At 37.1% G+C, this 23,148-nt stretch overlaps 1 protein-coding gene across 13 annotated transcripts in view; it reads left to right on the forward strand.

Annotated features, from left to right (window-relative positions):
• BICD1 (BICD cargo adaptor 1) overlaps positions 1–23,148 on the forward strand; it is a 245,684-nt gene that overhangs the window by 81,212 nt on the left and 141,324 nt on the right. For all 13 annotated transcript variants that reach the window (XR_014024008.1, XR_014024009.1, XM_081309424.1 and 10 more), the window contains exon 2: positions 17,348–17,560. Coding sequence is in view for 11 of the 13 variants with exons in the window: in XM_081309424.1 (XP_081165550.1) it covers positions 17,348–17,560 (213 nt within the window). In the remaining 2 variants the exon portion in view is untranslated. The remainder of the gene's footprint in view (positions 1–17,347; positions 17,561–23,148) is intronic.

A 23,148-nucleotide genomic window follows, 5' to 3' on the forward strand; every position in this document is an offset into this window, starting at 1 on the left:
TATTTAGTACATATTTGTTGAAAAAAGACGGAATCTATTAGACATGTGAATTTCTTTCTGGTTATAATAATCAGAAAATGTATGCAGTTCAGTTTTGTTTCTGGATTGACATTCTGCAAAGCAAGCAGTCTCTTGGAATTTCTTGCTGAGCACACGTATTTTTCCTTGTGCTGATTCTCGAAGTCTCTGTATTTGGATCATGGCTGTTGTAAGACACCAGCTTCTAACCCAACCAAAAGAAGTTGATATGAACCCTCAGAAATGACACTGAACATATACAAATAATTATGGGACAGTAGTTTTCAACATTTTTGATCCCAAGATTTTTGACATGTATCACACTGCCAGCAACAAAATATTAGGAACCTGGGGAGGTTTTAGTGAGAGAAAGGGTGGAAGGTTCTCCACTTGGGCACATGGAATCCTTTGTAGTTGAGACAACTTCACCAGGTAGAATATCAGATCCTAGTTTGAGGCTCAAATATGGGGAAGAACAAATATTTAGGATCTCCAGGGCTAGTGGGCAATGGTAAGCAAAGATGTGGAGAACCTGAACTTACCAAATTTGTGGGGGTGGGGCAGGAAAAATTGCTATAAGAGGTAATTTTTTTCTTTTTCTTTTTTTTTTGCTGATTTGTGTATTGCATTTTCATTAATCTTATATATGTGTATACACACACACACACACACACACACACACACATTACTTACATAATGAAAAAAGGTTTGATACATTCAGCACCAGTATGGCTTTGCTCCTTTTGTACAAAGCCATTGTTTTCGTCATTAGATTGACTTTAGGCTACCTTAGTAACAGCATCCAGTTTGCAGCAGAAAATTCAAAGTATAACTAACTTAACGACTAAGATGTAGATGATATAATGTTCCCCTTCCTTCTCATAGGAACTGTCCTTCACCTCAGTACCTTATCCACATCCCCGGGACGTTACAGGCTAGCCTGGAAACAGACACACTCTGTCAATAAGATTTACGGCTGACTTGGCAGTCCACATAAGTGGGAAGGGAGGGGCAGTGCATTAAATGGTGCAAGGGAAATTGATTATTCATATAGAAAATAATTAAAATAGATCGGTACTTCATCCCATCCACAGAAATCAATTTCAGGTAGATTAAGGAACTTAAATATAAAAGGCAAAACTTTTAAACTTTTGGCAGGAAATAAAGGAGAATAGATTTATGACCTTGGGGGGAGAGAAGGATTTCTTAAATGAGACAAAGATAGTGCTAGCCATAGGAGAAAGGGTTGGCCATTAGACTACTTTAAAAGCAAGGACATTATCAAAAGCCACAACTAAAAGAGTAGGAGTGGGGATGGAGGAAGGAGGTCACAAACTGGCAGAAAATATTTGTTTTATATATAATATACATAACTGATGAAAACTTGGGGAACAGAAACCCATCCTTTATAAACAGGACTTCATCTCATCAAAAGCATTGCCAAATAAGTGAGAAACAAGCCATAAAGACTGGGGAAGTGAGGGGGCTGGGGTTGCGGCTCAGTGGTAGAGCTCTTGCCTTGCAAGTATGAGGCACTGGGTTGGATCCTCAGCACCACATAAGAATAAATAAACAAAATAAAGGTATTGTGTCCATCTACAACTAAAAATAATATTAAAAAAAAGACTGGGGAAAGAGCTGGGCCTGGTGGCACCTGCCTGTAATCCCCTGACTCTGGAGGCTGAGATAGGAGGATTGTGAGTTCAATGCCAACCTCAGCAATTAAGTGAGGTCCTAAGAAACTTGGTGTTTCTAAATACAGTATAAAAAAGGGCTGGGGATGTAGTAAAGCACCTCTGGGTTCAATCCCCGTAGTACCAATAAATAAAAAAAATAAATAAGACTGGGGAAGGTATTTGTCATATGTATAACTGGTAAATTAATAAAGGAAAAAAAAGGCTCTCTGACTAATCTCTAGGGTATATAAAGAACTCAAAAAGCTAAACACCAAAAAAACAAATAACCCAATCAATAAATGGGCCAAGGATATGAACAGACACTTCACAGAAAAGGATATTCAATCAACAAATATATGAAAAAATGTTCATCATCTCTAGCAATTAGAGAAACGCAAATCAAAACTACTCTAAGATACCATCTCACTCCAGTCAGAATGGCAGGTATATTAAGAATACAAACAACAATAAGTGTTGGAGAGGATGTGGGGGAAAAGGTACACTCATACATTGCTGGTGGGACTGCAAATTGGTACAGCCGATACGGAAAGCAGTATGGAGATTTCTTGGAAATCTGGGAATGGAACCACCATTTGACCCAGCTATCCCTCTCCTCGGACTGTATCCAAAGGACTTAAAAACAGCATACTGGGCTGGGGATGTGGCTCAAGCGGTAGCGCGCTCGCCTGGTGTGCGTGCGGCCCGGGTTCGATCCTCAGCACCACATACCAACAAAGATGTTGTGCCCGCCGAGAACTAAAAAATAAATATTAAAAAAATTCTCTCTCTCTCTCCTCTCTCACTCTCTCTTTAAAAAAAAACAGCATACTACAGGGACACAGCCACATCAATGTTTATAGCAGCAAATTTACAATAGCTAAACTGTGGAGCCAAACTAGATGCCCTTCAGTGGATGAATGGATAAAAAAATGTGGCATATATACACAATGGAATTTTACTCAGCAATAAAAGAGAATAAAATCATGGCATTTACAGGTAAATGGATGGCATTGGAGAAGATAATGCTAAGTGAAGTTAACCAATTCCAAAAAAACAAATGCCAAATGTTTTCTCTGATATAAGGAGGCTGACTCATAGTGGGGTAGGGAGGGGGAGCATGGGAGGATTAGATGAATTCTAGATAGGGCAGAGGGGTGGGAGGGAAGGGGGGGGCAGGGGATTAGCAAGGGCGGTGATGAACATCATTGTCCAAAGTACATGTATGAAGACATGAATTGGTGTCAACATACTTTATATTCAAGCAGAAGTATGAAAAATTGTTCTATATGTGTAATAAGAATTGTGATGCATTCCGCTGTCATGTGTTTAAAAAAATAAAACTAATTTTTAAAAAAAGAAGAAGAAAGGCTCTCTGGAGAAAAAAATGACAGAAGCTTTGGATAGAAGTTACAGAAATAGAATAGTGAATGGTTAGTAAAAGTATGAAAATGTTTAATTTTATTAATAGGGAAATGCAAATTAAACCTGCCAGGTTAAACTATTTCACAGATTTCAGGGTGGCAAAAGTTTTAGTCTTCACACTAACAGTAAGGGTAGGTAGCAAGAGGGACTTGTTGGTGCTGCTCATGGCAGTATGTATTAGTAGAGCGCATTGGAGTCAGCAGCCTTGTCAAGAACTGATGCTGACACAGTGCAGCCATTTAGCATCTGGTCCAAGCTTAGAGCAGTGATTCTCAGTGCCACATTAAGATCTCAAGGAAAAACATAGCTGAGACTTATGCCAGACCTGTGGTTCCCAATTGTGTTTCCAAGTGTCCTGGGCACCACAGCAAACCATAGAGAACTGTGGGATATTTTATATTCAAGCAAACTCAGTGACACTTGGCATCTGTCTGTTGGACATTATATGAACTACTAGCTCAAGACGGTTCAGTGCAGTTTCAATAATTAGTCCATGTGGCAGTCTTTTCTAGTATAAAAGGTTTTCAGTGATTGCTATTATTAAAGCAGATGCCTAAAGAAAACTACTGTGGAACAGAAAACCAGGGCGGTGGAGTCCAATCCGATTCCTGGGTGCACACATCGCAATAGTAGGTGATTGTAGTTATTTAAGAATGAAATAAGGGCTGGGGATGTGGCTCAAGCGGTAGCGCGCTCGCCTGGCATGTTCGGGGTGCTGGGCTCGATCCTCAGCACCACATAAAAATAAAATGAAGATGTTGTGTCCACCCCCCCAAAAAAAATAAATAAATGAAATAAAAATATCACTTTTCTTTCAAATTTTTTATACAGCTTTTTCAAACAGTGTTGTTAGAATATAAAGACGTAAGTTGTTGGACCCTGACTATTTCAACAGAATTATTACATATTTGTTCCAGGGATGCTGTGAAAAACTTGACATGCCAATCCTTGAACCAAGAACACTGGGAATCTCCATCCCGAATAAGTTACCACAGAGCACTTGGAGATGGAACCTCTTCCTTCCCTTCCTCCCTTCCTTCCTCCCTCTGTGCTGGGGATGGAGCCTTGCACATGCTAAGCACATACTCTATGATGGAGCTGCATTCCCAGGCCTGTCTTACTTTCTACAAAGGTCCCCAGTTGAGCCAAGCATGGTGGCCTGCACTTGTAATCCTAGCCACTCAAGAAAGTGAAGGCAGGAGGATCAATTGTGAGTTCAAGGCCAACTTGGGGAACAGAGAGACACTTCGGTGCGCCCCCCCCCTCAAAAAAATGGAAAAAAATGAAGTTAAAATGACAAAGCTCCCTGGGTAATTCTAACAGCCAAATAATTATTGGCTGAGAAGCACCACTAGAGAACCTGTTGCTCATGTAGCTTAGGACAGTGCTACTCAGTTGTATCTGGGGACCAGTGCTGGCTTGGAAATTATTTCCTACAGGTCTGTATCAAGATAAGTACAGATTATATTAATCATACTTTCGGTGAATAATGGTACAGATTTATGATCTTTTTCTTTTTTTTCTTAAGTTTATTGAAATATGATTTTGTCAAATTTAATAAAAAAACCATGACTTTTGCCATTTTTTCATTTTTTTAGTAAGTTACTATTTTATGGTGTTTTTTTTTAGTTATTAACATATAATAAACTACATATATTTAAAGTATACTTTTTTTGTGTATGTAGTTCTGGGAATTAACGTATGGCCTCATACATTCTAGGCAAATGCTCTACCACTGAGCTATATCCCCAGCTTGTAAAATATGCAATTTGATAAGTTTTGACATAAGCATCCACCCATGAAATCATTACCATAACCAAGGTGATGAACGTATCCATCATTCTTTAAAACATTGCTTACCTCTTTGTAATTTTTTCTTTTTGACACCCCACACCCTTTACAACCTCCTGATCTCTTCCTCCTTCTCAGAGCCACCACTGATCTTTCTGTCACTGTAGATTAGTTTACATTCTCTAGAATTTCCTATAAATGGGATTTTTAGAGATCTTGTGGCTTTTTTTACTAAGCATAATTATTTTGCAAATCATCCTTGTGGTTGCATGTATCAGTAGTTCATTACCTTTTTATTGCCAAGTACTATTCCATTGTATGGATATACCACACTCATTTATCCACTCACCTATTGATGGAATCAGAGTTGTTTCCAGTTTGACTATTACAAATAAAGCTGCTATGAATAATTTTGTACAACTCTCTATGTGATCATATGCTTTCATTTATCTTGTCTTTCATTTTCTTTGTCTTTCAGAGTCACATGGTACGTGTAGACTTATAGTAACTTATTTTTATTGTGTTTTACAAAAAAATGTGAGTCTGCCAAAGATTGGAAATAAAACTCTTCCTTCCCTGAATATATTTTGAGAAATACTAGAAATACTAGCCTACTAGGAGGCATGCATGAAAATGTTGTTCATAGCTACATTGTTTGTCAAGGGAATGGATTATTAGAATAATATATATTTATGAACGAGACTATAACAATGAAAAAGAACTACACATATGAACAACTAATAAATGTATAAATATATAAATGTATAAACTTATAAATGTAAAAATGAACAACCAATAAATGTCTGAATTGTAGAAATTTAAGCTTACATTAGAAAAGCAAATTGCAAAAGGATACATATAGAAGGATTTCATTGTATGAATTGTAAAAACAACATTATACAATATTATAGATAAATACATATGTGGTCAACTATAAAGAAAATGATAAATGCAAAATTTTGGATGGTGTCTGCTTGGGGAGGGGTTGGGGTACAGTGAAGAAGATAGGACCGAGGTGGGTACATAGAAGCTTTTGAAACTGATGGGTCTTGGTCTATTTCTTAAATTACAGAAATTCATTTTTGTTCTATTTTTGTGCTTATGTTTTATTACAAATTTTCTTTTATGTGTATTTAACATATAACAACAACATTTAGAAAAATCACGTTAAAACGGGAGGTTGTTAAGCAAGACAGAGGTGCCAATTATAAGCCATTGAGTATAGAAAAAATCTCAGGCTTTAAGTAGATGCATATTTGAATAAGAGGCTGTTGTTAGGTGTTACACTGAGAAAAATCAGGGTCATTAAACCAGGTTATGGTAGAGCATGTAGGAAGTATAGAAAATATGATATGTTATTTATTAGAATAATGTTCTATAGCCGCATAGCGTGATGATTAAATCAGTTGATGATATGTCATGTATTGTTTTTTTTTAAAAAAACTAATCTCAAGTTAAATGCATATATTTCAGTTTTATGGTAATTGAAAAATGGTTTGCAGAATGCAAAACTAGGAATCAAAAGTTAGCAATCAAAAGTCCTTTAAGCCTATGCCTTAAGAAATTACTCCTAGTATTTTTACATATTTGGTCACTTCATGAGAAGAAAGATAGATCAGAGGTCCCCTTGTGGTAAGAGGTTCAATGTTTCCCATATGTCTTGCACAAGTCAAAGCAGAAGCTTAACACTAGGGGAGGAAGTGGCCTGCCAGGGTCAGGTCTGAGACTTACTAAGGGCAGGAAAGAAGAGGATGGGGGGCTAACACGTAATAGGCATTTACTGTGCAGAGGCATTTGCTATGAGTTTTATACCTCTTATCAAATACCCCCAAGGGCTAGTTTTTTTTTTTTTTAACTTTAAGAGATGGTTTTGCTCTGTTGCCCAGGCTGTCCTGAATTTAATAGGCTCAAGTGATCCTTTTACATCAGCCTCCCAAGGCCCATGCCATTACACCTAGCTAAACTAGTATAGTCTTACCTTTTAGATAAATGTTACTATTCTTATTTTATACATAAAATGACTGAAATAGAAATTAAATATGTTGCCAAAAATTCCAGAGAAGGCCAGGTGTGGTGGCGCATGTCTGTGATTCCAGCAACTGTGGAGGCTTAGGCAGAAGGATTGCAAGATCCAGATCAGCCTTAACAACTTGGCAAGACCCTGTCTCCCAAGATAAAATACAAAGAACTGGGGGTGTAGCTCATTGGTAAGCCACTTTGAGTTTAAAATGGAATACTGCACCAAAAAAAAAAAAAAAAAAGGATTTCAGAGGAGGCAGATTTAAACCCAAATGCCCTTTATTTCAAAGCATGAACAGTTATTGAGCACTTACTATTTTTGTCTCAAAAACTCTTCCAAATGATAACATAGATTTTCCCTTTTAAGCCTTACAATTAAACTATGACATAGAAGCTATTATTATTCCCATTTTACAGATGAGAATCCTGAGGTGCAGAATGTTGAGTAACTTGCCCAATGCCACAGCTACTATGTTGGGCAGAGTTACTACAGTTCAGAAGCTTGTCCTCTTAACTTTTTTTGGCCTCTTAGAAGTGCATCTTCTCTTTCAAGGACCTGGCTTGTTTTTATCGGGGAAACCTCATATTGCCTAATAACTTTTAAACTCTGTGAGCATGGGAACCAATTTCTACTAACTGGATATTTCTGGAATGCCTGAGCTTCAGTGTGGTCTTTTCCAATTGGATCATACCTTCTAAGTCTCTGCTGCTGGAATATAGTGGTTTGGGAGATACTTCTCAGTCAGTTTTAATACTTTAGCTAGATTCTTTCCATTTTGGGGGGTGTGCCTTATCAGATCCCTTGGACTCAGTGTTTTCCATGGAATGAGAATGAATCCTTGGAAAAGCTTTCAGTCCTCAAACTTTCAGACTTCTTTAACATGGACCCATGGACCTTTTTTTTTTTTTTTAAAGACTTCATTAAAAACAGACAGTAATTAAACATTTTAACTCATGATAGGATTATAACTCACATCATTTCTACTCCCAAAGTGTTCAAAGTAGATTAAAATAAAAGAAACCAACATAATGGGATAAAATGTGATGAAACTCAAAATATTAGAGAGAAAACAGGAGAGAGTTATACCAAAAAACATAAAGATATTTTAGTGATTGGTATTTCTCTTATTTAATGCTGAATTTCCTGTCAGCTGAGGCAACAGAAATATAATTAGTCAAGTTATTTTTGTAGTGTATTTATAGAAGGTAAACCAGTTCATTGGGGAAGTTGATCTAGCTCATTGGAACTTGTAAGAAGGAAAGTGTTGGCAAGTTGAATCCTACAAGTTGAATCATTTCTAAATATTTGCTGGAGCGCTCAGATGGTGAAGTGCTATTGGAAAGCTTTTCATGAACTGCCACGGATGGTATTTTTTGATAGCATTATCCTGGGAATTGAACCAAGGAGCACTCTACACTGAGCTACATCCCCAGCCTTTTAAATTTTATTTTGAGACAGGGTCTTGCTAAGTTGCTGGGACTGGCCTTGAACTTGAGATTCTTTTGCCCTCAGCCTCCGGAGTTGCTGAGATTACAGGTGTACACCGCCATGCCTGGCCACTGACAGTCTTAATGAGACAACATGACACTGTTATAATTCTTGCTTAGCAACATTAAAATGTAGGCTGGCTCCTCTGGGAAAAGGCTGGTTCTAGGTCATTCTTTCACTTGGTTCTAATCTCTTCCCTGACCACCGTCTCTCTAAACGAGGCTCCCTCTCTCTGCTCCTGTGTAACCCTCGATCCCTGCACTTTTCAACACAGTAGCCACTAGCCATGTTACTATTAAAATTGTGTAAAACTTAAAAAATCAGTACTTTGGTTCTACTAGCCACATTTTAAGAGCACACATAGACACAGTGACCATATTGGACAATACAGATAGGTCATTGTAGGAAGCTCCATTGGACTTGCCTTTCATTTTTTTTCCCCTAGAACTTTTCCATCATTGTGTCACACACTTATTATTGATTTACTTGTTTATGTTTCACTGGAATGCATGCTCTGGATGACAGAGATTATCTAGAACACTGTGGTATCCATGCCTAGAACACTGGAATCCACCAGTTCCTGGTATAGTATAGTGCTCTGTTAATCTGTGGGGTGAAGAACAAATGAATGAATGAGTGAATTTCAATATTATTTTGCGGTTTCAGATTAAAAATATTTTGTTTCATGTCTTTGAGTGACCTAGTACACTTTCTGCCAGTTTTTAAGATGAAAGAATGAAAATTTTGTAAGCAAGGATGCTTACTGAGGTTCAAGTGATATTATTAAATTTTCTCACCCAAAATTTGCCTCTCATATTATAAAGAAAAATAGTTATGAAAATTCTACTTCATAATTAATATGTTATCCAGAACATAAAGACATAAATATCAGTTTTCTTTGGATTAAGAAGTCATATAAGTAGAAGGAGAAAAAAGTGCTTATTATATAGCTAATTGGACTTAATGCTAATAAGTAAAGTAACTTTGGTCCATTGCAATGGAATATATTAAAAGTTTGCAATTATAGCTACGTACACTATGAGAAATCGTAGAACATGCTAAAACTGTTTAGAAATATTAATTTGCCTCAATTGATTTAAAACAAAATACCCATAAAAGTATTGTAGTACCTAAAAGGAATTTGCCATCTCAATAAAAAATAATTAGAAGCGTGCCTACCTTCAGTTTGCCTGTAAAAGGACATTGAAGCTGGTTTTGTTGTTCAAGCCAGGTTTTGTAGCTTCAGTAGCCTTGAAAAAGATTGATGTCTTCTTGTCAGGAGACCATTGGTGATAGAGGAAGGAGGTGCCTGGTGAGCCAGACAGGTCTGGTATATCAACTTTAATAAGTGACTGAACGATAGATGTTAGTGACTGTCATGCCCAATTCCAGACATTGGCAATTAGGAATTAGATAAAATAGGAGTATTTCCTCCTTTACCCTTACTTTTTTTTCTTTTCTTTCTTCTTCCCTCCCTTCTTTTCTTCTTTTCTTTCTTTCTTTTTTTTCCCCAATACTGGGGATTAATCTCAGGAGCATTATACTTTGAGCTATATCTCCAGTCCTTTTCTGTTTTATTTTGAGGCAGGGTTTTGCCAAGTTGCCCAAGCTGGCCTCAAACCTGTGATCCTCCTGCCTCAGCCTCCTGAATATCTGGGATTATAGTGTACACTACTGCATCTGGCTCACTCTCCCTTTCTTAAAAAAAGCAGATAGTTTCTGAGTAGTGTTAGTTCTCATTGGCAAATGTGGATCATGGGGCATCTCTCGCCTGTGCAGAATTGGTATTATTTTGCCATTTCAAGTAAGAAACATGAGTCATGTCTTTAGTTTCCATTCTGCACTTTGATCATTTTCCAAATCAGGTTCATTGCAGGGCCAAGTTCTTCATTAAAACAATGACTAATTTCAGAAACCCATATGTTCAGTTAAAATTTCTGGACTACAATAACAACAAATAAAATATTCGTCAAAATTTTATACTTGAAATTTAATTCTTGATTCTTTTTTGAAAGCCCATTCAATGTCATATTTGAAAAAAAAATATTTTTTATCTCCTTTAGTGCTCGATGCAGAGTACAGGTATTTGAAAACTTTACATTAAGGTTGGAATAATGAATTTAAGATGTTGGGAGTTGTTTCAACCAAGAGCTAGAGAGTGCCCAAGCCAACAGATTTTACTGAGGCAGCGTAAAGAAAATGGCTCTTTGGCAGATGTTTCAAGTTTTCTGTACCCATAAATGGGGAAATAGTTGTGTAAAAGAAGCTAGCTGAGGCTCGTGACACACAGTTCATGATGTTAGATTTTACCAATACCCGACTACAGAGTCAGGGATCCTTTAGCAGGGCAAGAGGCTGGAGAAAGACTCACCTGCCCACTGTGGGGATAGTTGCTGCCAGAACCTTCCTTGCTCTGGAGGTATTTCAGTGGATAATCAATTCAGAATTGACCTCACAGAGTCTGTTCATTACCAATTGAATAGCAGAACAAACATCACCTCCAAACACAATTTTTCATCTGTTCATGATTTTATGTGCTTATCACCATACATGGTTATCTAACTACTCAAGAATTCCTTTCTGTCCAGAGATTGAACAAGCCAAGCACCGGGAGTATTCTGTGCACAGGGGAACACCTATATTGGAAGACTTGGTTCTCAGCTGGTGCTTAGGACCAATATTTGATTTTGTTGACATTCAAAATATAGTCTTAGTAAGACTCTGTTTTTTTTAGGGTATTATTATTATTATTATTTTTTGTTCTACTTAGTTGTACATGACAACAGAATGCATTTCAATTCATCGTACATAAATGGAGCACAGCATTTCAATTCTCTGGTTGCACATGGTGTAGAGACACACCATTTGTGCAATCATACATGTACCAAGGGTAATGATGTCCATCTCATTCCACCATCTTTCCTACCCCCATAATCCCTCCCCAGGGCATTATTTTTAAAATGTTTTATTTCTATGAGTATTATTTAAGAGAAGCCCCAGATTATCTTTAAAATCACTAAATCATGCTATCTCCTATTATCAGATGTCCCTTACAGTAATTAACACAAATCTTTTTGGCCTTCAGATTAACAGTATAACAAATGTGAGATGGAGTTTCATGGGCCAATTATGGTCTAGTATTTTCACGGACTACAGCATGATCCAGGAGCATTTTAAATTTCAAAATATAATGATATCGTGGTATATCATGAAACCATAGTCTTCTCAATGAATATATAGCACTTTTTTGGTGTTCATGTCTTTGATATTCTTCCATAACCCTGTGCCAGTATTTTATCAGACCCGCAAAGTCATGTAGGGCAGAGGCCATGTGTGTACTAGCTTTTTATTTTGAAATAACTTAGGATGTAGAGACAGTTGCTAAAATGCTACACAGATTTCCATATAATCTTTATGCAGCTCCCCCAAGTGTTACCATCTTACATAACCATGCTGCAATTGTGGAAACCAGAGACTGACACTGATACAATATTATTACCCAATCTAAAGAACCTGCTACATTTTATTAGCTGTCCTACCAGTGCCTTTTTTTTCTATTAGTGCATTATAGTTATATAAAATAGTAGAATTCATTGTGTCTATTCATACATGCATATAATATAATTTGATCAATCTTATTTCCCAGTACCTCCCCTTTCTCTCCCCTCTTCCTTCCTCTGATCTGCTTGCTGTGCTCTACTGATTTCCCTTCTGTTATTATTATTAATTATATTAATCATTTTAATGATAGTAATAATAACAGTTATTATTAATGATATAATCATGTGTATGTGGTTATAATACAGACTGCAGTATATTTGTACATGGTCATAGCATATGATAGATTTTGATCCTCAGTAATTTCCCATTCTCTTCTCTTCTCCCTTTCTCTCAATCCCCTTTTCTCCACTCTGTTGGTCTCCCTCCTGTTTTTGTGAGATTCCCTCCCTTTTGAAAATCTCCCTCACCCCAATTTCTGTATATGAGAGAAAAATTCAACCCTTGGTGTTCTGAGTCTAGCTTATTTCACTTAGCATGATGTTCTCTGGTTCCAGCCATTTACTAGCAAAGGCCTTAATTTTGTTCTTCTATGGCTCAGTAAAACTCCATTGTATATGTGGACCATAGTTTCTAGCAGTGTCTTTTTTCAGGTTCAGAATCCAGTCCAGCACCCCAACCAGCACTCGTCATTCTTCTTGTTCTAATCTAATCTGGATGAGTCTTTCTCCATTTTTTATAACCATCATAATATTGAAGAGTCCTGGCCAACAGTTTTGTAGAATGTCTCTCTCTTTGGGTTTGTCTGATGTTTTATGGTAAGAATTGGCTTATGCTTTTGGGCAGGAATACCCCTGAACAAACATCACCTCCAAACACAATGATGTTGTGATGTTGTGCTTCTCAACATATCGTTAGTGGGTATGTGACATCTATGTCTCATAGTTGTTCTAACTTTTGGTCACTTAGTTAAGGTGGTGTCTCCCAATTCTTTTTCACTTTAAAGTTATTATTTTCCCAATTGGAATGAGTAGGTATCTTGAGGGGAGATACTTTAAGATTTTGCAAATATCTTATTTCTCATAATACTTTTCCCCCAAATTTTAGGTTTATCTGAATGATTCTTTTTTTAAAAATATTTTTTAGTTGTTGATGGACCTTTATTTTGTTTATTTGTATGTGGTGCTGAGAATCGAACTCAGTGCCTCACACATGCTAGGCAAGTGCTTTACCATTGAGCCACAACCTCAGCCCCTGAATGATTCTTTTCTACACTAGTTATTACTTGATGTTTGCCCAAATGCTGATTTAATTTATTTCTATCATTTCTTTTCATATTATTAGAATCTACTGTAAGAAATAACTATTAATATAATAACCATTTATTCAGTTATTGTATCAATATGTGCTCATGCATTTTTACTTTATTCAGTGGATTATAATGCATTATTATAATTATTTTATTGTTCAAATCATTCCAAATCCATATATATATATGTGTATATATATATATATATATATATATATATATATATATATATATATATAGTTTTTATTCTAATTTGTTATATATGACAGCAGAATGCATTACAATTCATGTAGAGCACAATTTTTCATATTTCTGGTTATATACAAGGTATATTCACACCATTCATGTCTTCATATATGTACTTAGGGTAATGATGTCCATCTCATTCCAACATATTTTTTTACCCCCATGTCCCCTCCCTTCCCCTCCCATCCCTTTGCCCTATCTAGTGTTCGTCTAATCCTTCCATGTTCCCTATCCTAACCCCATTATGAATCAACCTCCTTATATCAGAGAAAACCTTTGTTTTGGGGGGATTGGCAAACTTCATGTAACATTATATTCTCCAATTCCATCCATTTACCTGAAAATGCCATGATTTTATTCTCTTTTATTGCTGAGTAAAACAGTCCACTGTGTATATATACCACATTTTCTTTATCCTTTCATGTACTGAAGGGCATCTAGGTTGGTTCCACAGTTTAGCTATTGTGAATTGTGCTGCTATAAACATTGATGTGGCTGTGTCCCTGTAGTATGCTGTTTTTAAGTCCTTTGGGTATAGACCAAGGAGAGGGATAGCTGGGTCAAATGGTGGTTCAATTCCCAGATTTCCAAGGACTCTCCATACTGCTCTCCATATTGGCTGCACCAATTTGCAGTCCCACCACCAATGTATGAGTGTGCCTTTTCCTCCACATCCTCACCAACACTATTGTAGTTTGTAAAAATGGCTGCCATTCTGACTGAAGTGAGATAAAATCTTAGATAGTTTTGGTTTGCATTTCTATAATTGCTAGAGATGTTGAACATTTTTTCATATATTTGTTGATTGATTGTATATCATCTTCTGAGAGGTGCCTGTTCAGTTCCTTGGCCCATTTATTGATTGGGCTATTTGTCTTTTTGGTGGTTAGCTTTTTTAGTCCTTTGTATACCCTACAGATTAGTGCTGTATCTGATATGGGAGTGGTAAAAATTTGCTCCCAAGATGTAGACTCTCATCCCAGTGTGAGACCACATCTCCAAATGTGGTCCTGGGGATTGAACTCAGGGCCTTGCACATGCTAGGCAAGCACTCCATCATTGAGCTATATCCCAGTTCTTTTATATTTTTTGAGAGAGGATCTTAACTAAGTTGTCCAGACTGGCCATGACCTTGTGATCTTCCTGACCTTCCTCCTGAGTTGTGGGATTTCCAGGTGTGTGACACCATGCCAGTCTCCTCATTGATTTTATTTTTATCTTTTTAAATATTTTTTTAGTTGTAGATGGACACAAAACCTTTATTTTATTTATTTGTTTTTATGTGGTACTGAGGATCGAACCCAGAGCCTTGCACATGATAGGCAAGCCACAACCCCAGCCCCTCCCCATTTTTTTTAATATTTATTTTTTTTAATTATAGGCAGACACAATATCTTTATTTTATTTTCTGTGATGCTGAGGATAGAACCCAGTGCCCCATGCATGCTAGGTGAGTGTTCTACCTCTGAGCCACAACCCCAGCCCTCCCCATTGTTTTTTAAAAAGCATTTTATTACTCTTGGCTATCACAGATATGCCAAGCTCATTGTACTCCAACCCTAGGACCAATTTTTCCAAAGAGCCTTTCTCTTTTTATTGGAGATTGATATTGAGGAACAAAATCTGGGTGCTGGGTGTGCTTATTGCTACTGGCATGCCATTGCTTCTGGGTCCTACAGCTGACAGAGCTGGGAAGTATGTGTGTGTGTGTGTGTGTGTGTGTGTGTGTGTGTGTGTGTGTGAATATGCATACCTTTGAGAAGCCTTTCTCTCTCTCAATCTGTGAATATTTATTTACCCATTAAATCATGTTTATCCTGATAACTTCCTCCACCACTAGTTTCCTTCTCAATTTCTCCCTTCCTTATTTGCAGCTCCTTTCTCCAACAATGAGAAACATTGCTTTCATAATCTCTATGAAAAACAACTTCACCAGCTAGATTATATAGTGTTTTGAGGAAGTCCATGTTGTCTTTTTTTTTAATTTTTTTTTTAAATTATTTATTTATTTATTTGGTACCAGGAATTGAACCCAGGGGTACTTTACCACTGAGCCACATGCCACAACTCCAACCCTTTTCATATTTTATTTAGACACAGGGTCTCGCTGAGTTGCTTAGGGTCTTGCAAAATTGCTGAGGCTGGTTCTGAACTTGCAGACCTCTTACCTCAGTCTCCTGAGCTACGGGGATTACAGGTGTGCACCACTGCCCTCAGTGTCCATGTTGTCTTTAACCTCATAGTGTATAGTAAAAATATTGTTTTCTAAAATGCTAAGCTTCGGGCTGGGGATGTGGCTCAAGCGGTAGCGCGCTCGCCTGGCATGCGTGCGGCCCAGGTTCGATCCTCAGCACCACATACCAACCAAGATGTTGTGTCCGCCCAAAACTAAAATATAAATATTAAAAAAATTCTCTCTCTCTCTCTCTCTCTCTCTCTCTGTCTCTCACTCTTTCTTTAAAAAAAATAAAAATAAAATTAAAATAAAAAAATAAAATGCTAAGCTTTGATTTTTATTCCATATACCTTCTGGTGTGACTTTGTTATTCAGTTATAATACAGTTGGGTTTGTCCTTATACTATTTGTGTTCTATTTGGGGTTTCCACAGCACATAGAGGTTGATTTCTAATGTGTATTTGTGAGGCATTACTGTCATTCTAGGAGTCAGACTATTTGAGAAGGCATAATCGGAGAAGCCTTGTGCCCCTTCTTCCCTCCAGGACATTTCATTCCCCCAGTCTTTTCACCCCATTCCCACCATCCCCTGGAGACAACCAACTTGTTTAGTTTCTGGTTTATTCTCCTAGATTTCTTTCTGCACAAATAAATAGATAAATGTTTTCTTACAGAGATTACATTTCAATGTCTTTGTGGTACTGGGCCATTTGAATGTTGTTTGATGATTTTCTCTTTGAAGGGCACTTGTTGATAATTGTTCTGACATTAGGCTAATGTATTAGAAAGCTAGTGAAGCTATTATTTTCTTTCTGGGAAATATTTGTGGGATTTTTTTTTTTTTTGAGGGAGGTTACTGGGGTCTGAACCTAGAAGCTTAACCACTGAGCCACATCCCCAGCCCTCCTTTTTTAAAATATTTATTTTTGAGTTGGACACAATAGTTTTATTTTTTGTTTATTTTTATGTGGTGCTGAGGATCGAACCCAGGGCCTCAAACGTGCTAGGCAAGCACTCCACCGCTGAGCCACAACCCCAGCCCCCTTTTTTGTTTTTTACTTCTTTGAGACAGGATCTCGCTAAATTTCTTAGGGTCTTGCTAAATTACTGAGGCTGGATTTGAACTTGTGATCCTCTTACCTAAGTCTCCCAGAGCTGCTGGGGTTACCGGTGTGCACCACTGTGCCTAGCTGTGGGATATTTTTCTAGAACAAAGGTGACATGAATTTTAATGTACTGATTAACAATCAAGTGTTTTTCAATAGAATCTGTCTGAACAAAAATAACATAAAACAGCCAGTAATGTTTTTCAATTTTTTCTTTAACACATAGCTATTTTTGCAAGATGTTTGATTTTTTTTTCTCTCCTTAAAATTGGGTTTTGAAGGGACTGAAGCTTTCGCTCCATGGTAGAGCATGTGCTTAACATGCAGGAAGCTTTGGGTTTATCTCCAGCACCCTTTTCCCTCAAAAGGATTTGAATTATTCAAAAAGGATTTCAGGCACTAATTAGAGCTATTAGATTGTTACCTATGTTTTTTATTAGTTATTATTATTTTTCTTCTGGAGGTCTTTCAGCATAGCTTTTTTTTTTTTTTTTTTTTTTAAATACACAAAGCCAAACAAAACATTTTCCATGTCTGCTTAAGAGTGCTGTGGTATATTTCATTATGCACATTTTTTTCTTTCCAAATACTCTACAGGCATTTGGGCAGTCCTTCTCCATCCATCGTAAAGTCGCTGAAGATGGTGAGACTCGGGAGGAAACGCTTCTGCAGGAGTCTGCATCGAAGGAAGCTTACTATCTGGGCAAGATCTTGGAGATGCAGAATGAACTGAAACAGAGCCGGGCTGTGGTCACTAATGTCCAAGCAGAAAATGAGAGGCTCACGGCCATTGTGCAGGATCTGAAGGAGGTAAACAAGTAAACCCTGCAATACTTGTGTGGGAGAGAGAAACAATACAAAATGCTGTCTGCCCGAGAGATGAATAAAACCTTTGCTTTCATCCAAGGAGCTGTGTTAAGCAAGAAGCACGTAATACTGATGCTAGCAGTTTTCCTGCCTTTTTAGCAAAATGGCAGCTTGCTCTGAGATGAGCTTTCCTCACTTTTACTGTTTTTTAAGAATTAAAAATTTTATGGGTTAGGAATGGCCTTGACAGTTTTGCCAAGGTGTATTTAAAAAATATAGTGACCTTAGCACTTCCTCCCTTCATTGCCTGTTTTAATACAACGTGGAGAAGAATGGTGGGCTGTAATCCTCTGCAGCAGTGTGAACTGAAAACGACAGCAGTGTTAACCCAAGATGCTCCTCACTGGGGAATGAATCCCAGGGGAGTATTCTGAGGGCCATGGAGTCTCGTAATACAGAACCCCAATCCATTTTACTGGTTGTAAGGAAGGTAGCAAATGATAGCCAGTATGAATTAGATTGGGGGATCTCCATCAGACCCTGAGCCTCCACCAAACTACCCTCATCATCCTTCACAAGGCAACATCACACACCATATCCTTTTGAGACTTCTAGGGTCATTCTTTAGTGCCGGATAGCTTGGGGACAGAAATAACCAAATGCAGCTTTATAATCAAATGCAGCTTTATCCATTAAACCCCGTAAGGCCATTTTGGGAAACTTCATATTCTATCACTCCATTTTCAGCAATTTAGGTTACTTTTTATTAACATGTATTAATTGTACATATTAATGGGGCTCAGTGTGATATTTCAACACATGCAGACAGCATGCACATCTGCAATTGGTAGAAGAGGTGCAGATGTCTTTTAGCACCCCACACCCATGCAGCAATTATTGGCGTGCAGCTGCTAGGTCCACAACCAACTGGGTTCCTTAATTGAACATCTTATTAATAGAATATGCATTTCTAACAAGTTCCCAGGTGATGCTGTGGCTGTTGTTCCGGAAACATTTTAAGATCCACTGATTCAGACTTTTTGGTCTGTCCAAAGCTGAAGAAGGGAGGACCAGAAGGATCACAATTTGGATAACTGCTGAGCACCATGATCTCCTGAATGAATTCCTTGAGAACACTTAGGTTTCTGTACATTTGGGGGAATTGCTGTGCAGTAAGAGAATAGCTTGGTACATACATTTTTTTTTAATCTAAAGCAGCTCAAGGCAATTTAGGCTATGAATATATTCATTCAGATTTGTCAGGTAATTGAAAGAAAAAAATAAAAAACTTGTTAGTTTCCTGGTTTCCTAAGTGTGTTTGTTGATGTTCTGACAGGCTGAAATCTAGTGGCATTACTGTATCTCTAGGGCCTACTGTTTTTCGTCAGGCTTCAAGTTGTTTTGATGCCCTTAAAAACATTATTATTAGCATTTAGAGCAGAACACGTATTATAAAAGGAGAATAGAAATAAATTATATGTATTTTTAGTTAACTCATAACATACCTTTTGGGGGGCATACTGGGGTTTGAACTCAGGGCTCTCAACCACTGAGCCCCATCTCCAGCCCTGTTTTGTATTTTATTTAGAGACAGAGTCTCACTGAGTTGCTTAGCACCTTGCCTTTGCTGAGGCTGGCTTTGAACTTGCAATTCTTCTGTCTCACTCAGCCTCCCACGCTGCTGAGATTAAGATGTGCATAACATACTTTTGATGGTTGATATTAAATTGAAATCTCAGACTTGTTTTTATTGTAGGCTCAACTTAATTTATTTTTTGTACTCATTGATACATAGTGATTGGAAGAGACATCAATAAGTTAGAAAAACTATGCATCATAGACCGTGAAAAATACGTAAGGACAACCAAAGCTTAGTAAATCATCAGCTTGACAGATGTTGTGTGAATTTAATAATTAATGAAAGCATGTGTATTTACTAAAAGGGCTCATCTCTTTGTTTCAGTAGGATCATTGGTATTGGCAAAAGTGAGTTTCTGAAGTTGTGTGCAGTATGTTAGCTTTACACATATATGCATGTGTGTATGTGTGTGTAATTCCCAGGTCAATTTGTCTTGCATATATAGTAGTTATAGGAAAGTATGGAGGCCAAATGGAAAAATTGCCTAATTAAGTATTAGGAAATCAGTTTTCTCAGTTCTGCTAAAAGTTTTATATTCCTGATATTGGTAAAATTTGTTTTAAGGTTATATTGGCATAGAGTAAGTCCATAATAAGCATATGCTATTATCATTAATAATTTTCTACACCCCTATGAAAGTCCATGAAGATATCACTCATTATGTAGATCTGTGTTCTTAGATTAAAGAAACATTAGATAAATGTCTCTTAATTTACCACCATGGAAATCCTTTCTATTGTGGTTCAGGTTGGGCAGTTGGATTACAATATGCTTTTCTTTCTGCCTTGGCCTCAGAACTATGTTTAACTGTCAAAAACTAACTTAGATTTTCATATATTCCTCTCAATTTTTAAGACATTTGACATTTTGTCAGCCTTACTATAAGCATGTCTTTAATGGTAAACTGTTTTAAATAATATTTAAAATTATAGATAGTATAAATAAAAAGCTATCCAAATCAAAGAATCAAATTAGAAGTTAATCTTAAACAAGTTAGAAGTTAATTTTATAAAATCAGTAATAGACAGTGGGGGGAAAACCCCTGTGTTCTCTTCAGTAGCAACACTTAGGTGAGAACATAAAGCAATAGATTACTCTAGTTCCTAAACAGAGCTTACTGAAACAGGTTTGGATTTCATTTTTCTACCTTCAGTGTATTAGGTCTAAGAGAGATAACCAAAGTAGGTTTATTTGGACAGTGTTAATTAAACAATTTCTTTGTACTAAATTTAACTAAAATCCACACTGATGAAACCATAAAGTAGGATAATTAAACCTTTAATATTACCTACTGCTTGCTTAGTAACATTTGTTAGAATTTACTGTAATATTTACAAAGCACACAAAGCATTTGGATCAGTATTTCTAAACAGAATTGGTGTGTCACATAAGATAGACCTCTTAGGTGGAATGCAGCAGATTGGAGTTAAACAATGAATAATTGGTCCAGGGGTATAACTCAGGGGTGGAGTGCTTGCCTAGCATGTGTGAGGTCCTCTGTTCAGCCCTGGCAGAGCAAAAACCAACCAACAAACAAATAAACAAAAAACTTATTAAGTCAAAAGTAAGATTCAGCCTGTACTTTAAAGTAACTTTATTGAGCACTGGACACTGTTCTGAATTCTGTATCTATGTTTGAGCATATTATCCCATTTTACTAAAATGGAAAATGGGACATGTGAATTGAAGAGACATTTAGATATTTGTTCAATGTACTTGCACTAAGTGACAAGCCAGAATCAAAAAAAACTGGCTCTGATCTATACGCTCTTAGCCTTGTCATGGTAGCTGCCAAAAGCACGTCAGCCTCTTCTGAATCTTGGCTCAAACTAATTAAATTCTTGAAGAATGTATCGAGAATTAGCACAATAGCTTCTGTGGTCTTACTGTGTCTCTTTCAGATTCATGTGTTGAAACTTAATCAGTAATGTGGTAGTATTAAGAGGTGATGAAATCATGAGAACAGTGCACTCATAATGGGATTAGCACTTATAAAAGAGGTGGGGAACTAGGTAGGCTCTTTGGCCCTTCTGCCACGTGAGGACACAGCATTGCTCCCTTCCAGAGGCTGCAGCAATAAGGCACCATCTTGGGAGTCAAGACTGGGTCCTCCCGAGACACCACAGCTTCTGGTGCTTTGACCTTAGATGTCTGGCCTCCAGAACTGTGAGAAATGAGTTTCTGTTCTTTAGAAATTACCCAGCCTTAGGTATTTTGTTTTAGCAGCAAGAATAGACCAAGACAAGAGCTAATTTTTTTTTTTTTTTTTTGCAGTACTGGACTAAGAACTTAGGTCTTCTTGCATATTAGCAAATGCTCTACACTGAGCTATATTTCTTAGCCCTTTATTTCATTTTATTTCATTTCATTTTTTGAGGTAAAGTCTAAGTCACCCACATTGGCCTTGAATTTGTAATCCTTCTGCTTCATGCTCCCAAGTAGCTAGAATTATAGGCATATACTACGTGCCTGGCTTGACAATAATTTAATTTGTAATCCCATTTTAGTGGGATATGACTTTTATATTTTAAAAGATGCTTACTCCATATGATTTTTTTAAGTTTTTTTTTAAACAGATGCAACATTTTTTATACCTTTATTTTATTGACCCATTTTTATGTGGGTGCCGAGGATCAAACCCAGTGCCTCACACATGCTAGGCAAATGATACCACAATCCCAGCCCCTTACGCCATATGATTTAAAAAAAATTTTTTTTTAGTTGTAGTTGGACACAATACCTTTATTTTATTTATTCATTTTTATGTGGTGCTGAGGATTGAACCCAGTGCCTCATATGTGTTAGGTGAGCGCTCTACCACTGAGCCACAACCCCAGCCTCAGTCCATATGATTTTTACCACATTTGAAAGTCCAATTTTTCTCTCAGTGGAGTAAAAAAATCAAATTTCATAATATGCCAGTGACCCAATTTCCAGAAATTCATTATATGAACATTTTGAAAGTACATCTATTCTACCACAAGGAACTCATATTCATAAAATCCTAGGGTGGGAAGGAACTGCAATGGTTATTTAGTAAATACTTCTCCCAGAACAATAATATTTCTTTAACATCCCTAAATGGCCATATATTTGTTATTCAGACTCTTCCAGAATTATGGCAAAGAGAAACTGTGAGCCCCTTTCAAAGAAAGGACTATATTTTGTCTATCATTTACCTTGGTATCCCCAACATCAAGGCTAACCAAAATCAGATATTAGAAATTAAAATTTAAAAATAATTTTTATTGAGTCAAATTGAATTAAACGAAACTGAAAGAACATGTTTTAGAAGTTAGCCATCCCTGTGTGAATTTTAGCTGTACCAGTGGCCAAGTATGTGATATTGGGCAACTTACATTTGTTCTCTGTGTTAGTCAGCATTCTATTACTGTGACAAATACCTGAGATGAAAAACTTGTAAAACAAAAAAGTTTATTTTGGCTCACAGTTTTGGAAATTGTAGTCCATGATCAAGTGACTCTGTTGCTTCAAGTAAGGCAGCACATCATGGTAGTGAATGAATAGCAGAACAGAACCTTTCCTCTTGACTGGGACTCAAAAACAGTAGGAAACTAAGGGGCTAGGCTTTTCTTCTACCCCCTTCAAGGACATGCCCCCAATGACAGGAAGGTGTCCCACCTGGCCCCTTAAAGTCTCTACTACCTCCCAAGAGCACCAAGCTGGAGACCAAGAGTTTATATACCATGTAGGTTGTTGGGGGACACTTACCTAAACTGTAGTATTCTTTAAGCTTTAGTTTCCTTACTTACAACATGTAGATGGCAATGCTTGAAAGTCCTCGGTGAGAAGACAGGTGCTATGACCATGCTAATGCACTGTTCATGGACTTGGGCTGTAGCTCAGTGGTAGAGTGCTTGCCTGGCATGTGGAAAGCCTTGGGTTCATCACCAGCACCACAATCAATCAGTAAATAAAAATTTAAAAATAA

This window comes from Spermophilus citellus (genome assembly GCF_964194105.1).
Source record: "Spermophilus citellus genome assembly, chromosome: 10".
In the NCBI taxonomy this organism is placed as follows: domain Eukaryota; kingdom Metazoa; phylum Chordata; class Mammalia; order Rodentia; family Sciuridae; genus Spermophilus; species Spermophilus citellus.